Genomic DNA, 6,011 nt, shown 5'->3' with positions numbered 1-6,011 from the left:
ATGCAGGAATTTGTGGATTTTTATATACCCTATTCATTTAAATATTTCTTTATTTACGTTTTATTTATGCAAATATTATGGATTTATTTTCTCATGAATTTATATATTTGCGTGTTTACTCCAATAGTTTATTCAGTCTCTGTTTCTGCAGGTTTCATCCACCATACGAGGGCAGCAGCGCGCGCATTATCTCCAGCCGCGGCGTCGCGCTTTGTGACGTCACGTGAGTGAGCTTTGAAAAATACGCGCGAGAAAAATAAGCGACGGAAACGGCAGTATTCGCTGTTTTTTCGGTAAACGAACGAACAAACAAACAAGTAAACAAATAAAAAAAAACTCGAGTCGTGGTTGAAAGCGCTCGTCATGGCGCTCCTGTCGCCGTACAGTAAAGTCCCCGAGCTGAACACCGCTACTGTTCTCGTGAGTATCGACCGTCAGTAGCTGATATGAGGGATGATGTTTGTTTACAACTCTAATATTAAAGTTTTTACGGTTTAATGTAATCCAAATAGTTGGTTGAAAATGAGGAGGAGCTGCAGAACAAACTAGCCAACGCCATAGTACAACATGAGAAGGATTTCAACGTCAATGTGTGAGTGCCAAATACACATTTAAAACATTCATGCTTATCATTTGTGTTTATAACTCGTATATGGATATTTAATGCTATTTGTCATATTGTTATTGTTTACAGTTATTCACAGACTCCATCTTACTGTGTAACATCGTAGTTTGTTGTCATAAATGAACTAAATAACAGTATTCCTATATTGTTTTAACAGTATTATTCTAGCAAAAATGTACTATATTATTTATATCATTATGATTATCTATTATGATATTTACATATTATTGTTTAAAAATTTTAAGTTGAATCGCTAATAATAATTCTTCTTATCCTGATTTGTATTTTGCTGTTTATTAAAAGTAATAATATTGTATAATAAGCATTTGTTTTATTGATGATGTATAGATTTTATAGCATTTTTCTTCTTATTATGTAATTAATACTGTTTTTAAAGGGATAGTTCACCCAAAACTGAAAATTGTCATCATTTAAAAGTTTCTTTCTTCTGTTGAACACGAGAAGACATTTTGGAGAAAGCTGGAAACCGGTAACCATTGACTTCCTTAGTATTTGTCTTTCCTACTACATTAGTCAATGGTGACCGGTTTTCAGCATTCTTCAGAATATCTTCTTATATGATCAACAGAATACAGAAACTCATAAAGGTTTAGAAACTTTTGTAAATAGTGAGTAAATGTTTGTTTTTGGCTGAACTCCCACTTTAATTCAGTGTAAATGCTTCTGATGTGTTTCAGACGTTTGGCCAAGAAACTCCCTCTGCCTGTTGAGAACAAGGAAGCTCGTCCACGTATTGATTTGATAGTGTTTATAGTGAGTCTGCTGTCCGAGCGCAGGTACATCTGTCTGTCTGTCTGTCTGTCTGTCTCTCCGTCTGTCTGGTGTGTTTGACCGTGAGTGCTCAGACTCTCTCTCTCTCTCTCTCTCTCTCTCTCTCTCTCTCTCTCTCTCTCTCTCTCTCTCTCTCTCTCTCTCTCTCTCTCTCTCTGTTTTCAGTCTTCAGTCTGCAGAGAGTTCCCTCAGTCATCTTCATTCAGACTGTTTTCTGGGGAAAGTGTGTTTCCTGGTGACTGACGGTGAGTTTTACAGAACCATCATACAGTCAATCACACAGCACACAATCTTGCATCTCAACATTCTTATACAAATTTGATTTAATTTGATTTGTTTATTTTCGAACATAAATATCATACATAAAATATATTCAAGACAATAAAAATAATTTTAACATGGTCGAAAAGTGAGCGGGATGAAGCACAAGCTTATTATTTTCCCAAATTAATTCATATTGCTAAAAAAAAATGCATTCAGCGTCACATACACTGACAAGGATTGATTGGATGCTGTTCTAAATTAGGTTTATTTATGTTTTACTCATAATAATAATAATCATAATAATTTGTAAGATTTAATAAAAATAATAAGCGTTTAAAATAATTAATACGATTTTCTTTAGTAATAATTACTATTTCTTTTTTTACTATTTATTTATTCATTCCTATTTAATTATTTTTGTCTTTTTATGTGAAGTGTGCTGCTTGGACAAATTGATTTCTTTCTGGCATTAATAGTGAAATTAGAAATGTCATTTTATTTTGATGCATGCCTGCCGGATGAACGCATTTCATTTTTCAAGAAAAGCACACTAACTTTAAAGGTGCATTTTGTAAATTTGGCCTCTAGAGGGCGTGTACTCACAACAAACAAAGGCATATTTTGGTGGCGATAAGACCGGAGTTGTAGTCTTCATCATCCTACACGCAGGGGTGCAGCTAGGGGGTAAAGTTATTACTATTCTAAGGGCCAATGCTGTTTTGGGGCCCCCAGAGTTACTATTAGGGGCCCCCCAATCGGACCCCACAAACCCCTCCCCCCTTTACTATCATTGGTGGCATCATCAAAATGTTATCATAAGGCCCGTTCTGGCCCTGCCGACATGATCATGCTGATGACGAGTAAAGTATTCAACACGTATTATCATGTTAGTAAGACTAAAAGAAGCGATGTTATAAGGCTGTTAGCTATACGCATAATATATAACACTATTCTAGTGGTTTTGGGGCATTTTCATGAAAAAAAAGACATTGTGCCTTTAAAGAGCCCATATTATACATGAAATAGGGTCATATCTTGGTTGTAAGGGTCTCCAACAACAGTCTAATATGCATGCAAGGTCAAAAAACACTTTCATGGTCTTATAATCTGCATTTATTTTTACCTAATTATCCCAGCGACTCCTGTATGAATCGTCCAGTGATTCATTTGTTCCCAAACCCCTCCTTAGCGCGAAGCTAATCTGCGCTGATTGGACCAATGACAGTCTGTTGCGATTGGTCGACTGCCTTCAGTCAGAGAGTGAAATGGCCAATAGCTAATCAGCAATTTAAAAAGTAATCACAGTTCATACACGCTCGATAGTGTAGGCGTGGACTTTAGCTGCCACACACACACAAACACACACACACACCTCCGGACGAGAACGCTCCCGCTTCCTCCCGCACCCGCCAGGTTTTAGCCTTAGAACCCGCCCCGTATTCTGCCCGCCGCGCCCGATCCCGCTAAAGAGCGGGGGAGAACAAAACCGAAAATCTGTATAAACACACACACAGCACCAAGCATAAAGCTCTCGCTCGCTCTCTCTCTCTCTCTCTCTCTCTCTCTCTCTCTCTCTCTCTCTCTCTCTCTCTCTCTCTCTCTCTCTCTCTCTCTCTCTCTCTCTCTCTCTCTCTCTCTCTCTCTCATACGCGCGCGTGCGCACTAACACACAAGCACCAAGCAGACACATCTTTCTCTTTCTCAGGCAGCCCGCTCCCGTCCCAAATCAAACCCGTTACCGACCGCTCCGGCGATTTATTCGGAAATTTATTCCCGCGCCGCAGAAATCTGGCGCGGGGACAGCCGCGGGTATGCACACCTCTAACGTTACCACGGAGCTCCATAAACAAAGCAGCACGCGTCGCGTTTTTAACGTGACTTTGCACGCGATAAGAGAATATAGCCAGTTAACCTGATACAGTACACTCGGTTACAAGTAACAAATCACAACTAAATACATTTGCAAGCTAGAGTCAACGAGGCAACAACTTTAACCGCACGTACTTACACTTGAGAAATGGAAGAAACCCATCCTGATGTCCATCAGTAAGTTACTGATCCTTCCTTTAACAAACGCAGATGAAGTATTCTTTGTAGCATGTAGCTTCCAGAAGTTTCCAGTAGTTTCCAACTGCTTGGCTATAATGCTGAGGTTTCATCTTTGGGTAGAGACTCAATATATCCATCTGCAATGTGACTTCAATCGACCGGCATGTTTGTGTGCGTGTGTTTGTGGGTGTGTGTGTGTGTGTGTGTGTGTGTCTGGGTTACTGCGTCAGAGGGCGGGGCCTCAGGTTTGAAATCTCCCGGGTTTGCGCGTGCACGTGAAAAACTTTGTTTCGTTCGTACGTCATGGCGAAACACCTAATGAGTCGATATCAAGGCGACTCGTTTGAAGCACTATGAATCGACTCTTTTATAGATGAATCAACAGTTTTAAACACTGTATTCTTACAGATTTAAGCCTTAGCTGGATACTTCACTTCACTTAGAGCTGTGTTACACACTACATGGAGGGGAATTTTCAAAAACCCATAATATGGGCTCTTTAAATTTTCTTGAAGGGTTGTGAAGCGTCTGTCTGTGAATGTCAGAGTTAGTCTGATGTATCCATGTGTGTTTTCAGCTCGCTGTGGTTCTCACACTCAGGAGCGTTTGGTCAGTGTGAGGAAACTGGCTGCTTCACATCACTGTCCCGTCATCTGCGCTGAACACAGGGTAATTTCCCTCATCCCTTTTGTTATTATACAACTCCTGAACTCAGAAATAAAATGATCTTTTGGCATATAAGAGGTTATCGCACAAAACAATCAGAAACAAAAATCAAAACATCTCGTACTTTTAAGAGCTGCACATCGAGTCCAAAAACAACAGCATGTTTGTTTTTAAATCATGTTGTTTTGATTTAGTCTGAGTTTGATATTAGAGATGCACGATGATGTTAAGTATTTTGTACGATATAAGATTTACCTAGAAAAATGACATTTTTTATTAGCTATATTTAAATTTTTTTAATTTGCCACGAGCACCAGTGTGTCAATGTCTGCGCACTAGGCTATTGGCGCCGACATTAGATATATATTTGAAGTAATTTATTTATGCAATTGGATTAAAATAAATGTGTAAAATATATAATTTCAGATCAATTTCAGATTAAAAAACTGGGTCCAGGTGCAAACATTTAGTCTTTAAAACACTATGAAGGATAAACGGCTGTTAGTATTAATGAATACTGTCAGTAAATGTCTTTCTGTGTGTGTGCGTGTTTCTGTGTGTGCGTGTGTGTGCACGCGCATTACTGTGTGTGCGTGTGATTTCGTGTGTGTGTGCTTGTTTTTTGTGTATGTGCGTTTTATTTGTGTGTGTGCGTTTTTTAATATGTGTGTGCATGCATCTTTGCACATGTGTGGGCGCACTTGTGTGTTGTGGGTTTTTTCTATATGCATGTGTTTTTTGTATGTGTACATTGTGTACATGCATGTGTGTACGTGTGTGTGCATGCCTTTTGTGTGTTGACATGCATGTGTGGGTGCGCTTGTGTGTGTCTGCGTGTTTTTGTGTGCATGTGTTTGTTTGTATCGGTGGGTGTGCTTGTGTGCATTTTTTGTGTGTTCATGCATGTGTGTGTGTGTGTATGCATGCATGCGTACATGTGTGGGTGCGTTGTGTGTATGTGTGTCAGACTGCAGAGGGTGTGAGCGCTGCAGCTCTGCGTCTTCTCAATATTCTGCAGGTTTCAGCAGGAATGACCCCTATCTCCACCACGGCCCTCTACCTGTCCACACTGACCCGCTGCTCGCTGACCTCTGACCTCCAGGAGGACTACCTGCAGTAACTCCATCATTCAGCTTCAGAGGCCAGAATCCCACAGCGTTGCAGGTGGATCAGGTGGATCTGAACTATACATTCTTTACCATGAATTTGACCTGTGTTCATCTGGCCCTCACTCTTTTACGAAATTAATAACGCTCCAGCCAGCAGATGGAGCCGTTATGTAGCTAATGATTACTTTTGTCGTGTTGCCCAAATAATCTCCCCCTTACAGTATTTATAAATAAAACAGTTTTAAATATGAGGCTCTACGTTTTTTTATGTTATTGCTGCTTAAATTAATCAATTAAATAATTTTCTCACAAACATGCATGTACATTATAGTTTTAATAACTCATCTCTAATAACTGATTTATTTTATCTTTGTCATGATGATAGCAAATAATATTTGACTGGATATTTTTAAAACACTTCTGTTCAGCTGAAAGTGACATTTAAAGGCTTAACTAGGCTAATTAGGCAAATCATTGTATAACAATACTTTATTCCATCGAAATTA

General features: G+C 39.2%; 1 protein-coding gene across 2 annotated transcripts; it reads left to right on the top strand.

The window, feature by feature from the left end:
• Window positions 1-221: 221 nt before the first annotated feature.
• On the top strand, window positions 222-5,756 carry pane1 (proliferation associated nuclear element). Of its 2 annotated transcripts, none has more exons than NM_205590.2 (6): window positions 222-420; window positions 513-592; window positions 1,324-1,422; window positions 1,583-1,662; window positions 4,308-4,399; window positions 5,364-5,756. In NM_205590.2, the coding sequence occupies exons 1-6, from the start codon at window positions 364-366 to the stop codon at window positions 5,514-5,516; spliced, it is 561 nt and encodes a 186-aa protein (NP_991153.2). In that variant the 5' UTR covers window positions 222-363; the 3' UTR covers window positions 5,517-5,756. The 2 variants fall into 2 exon arrangements, with proteins under 2 accessions (NP_991153.2, XP_068070998.1); XM_068214897.1 differs by having other exon boundaries at window positions 266-420; window positions 5,415-5,756.
• Window positions 5,757-6,011: the final 255 nt, after the last annotated feature.

This window comes from Danio rerio, chromosome 1 (genome assembly GCF_049306965.1).
Source record: "Danio rerio strain Tuebingen ecotype United States chromosome 1, GRCz12tu, whole genome shotgun sequence".
NCBI classification, from domain to species: domain Eukaryota; kingdom Metazoa; phylum Chordata; class Actinopteri; order Cypriniformes; family Danionidae; genus Danio; species Danio rerio.
The sequence above is the reverse complement of the archived record's forward strand: the minus strand, read 5'-3'. Positions and strand labels throughout refer to the sequence as shown.

Coding starts and splice junctions, on each gene's coding strand:
- pane1 (NM_205590.2), top strand. CDS start 364: ATGGCGCTCCTGTCGCCGTACAGTAAAGTCCCCGAGCTGAACACCGCT. Junction 593..1,323: donor AAGGATTTCAACGTCAATGT/GTGAGTGCCAAA, acceptor GATGTGTTTCAG/ACGTTTGGCCAAGAAACTCC. Junction 1,663..4,307: donor GTGTTTCCTGGTGACTGACG/GTGAGTTTTACA, acceptor GTGTGTTTTCAG/CTCGCTGTGGTTCTCACACT.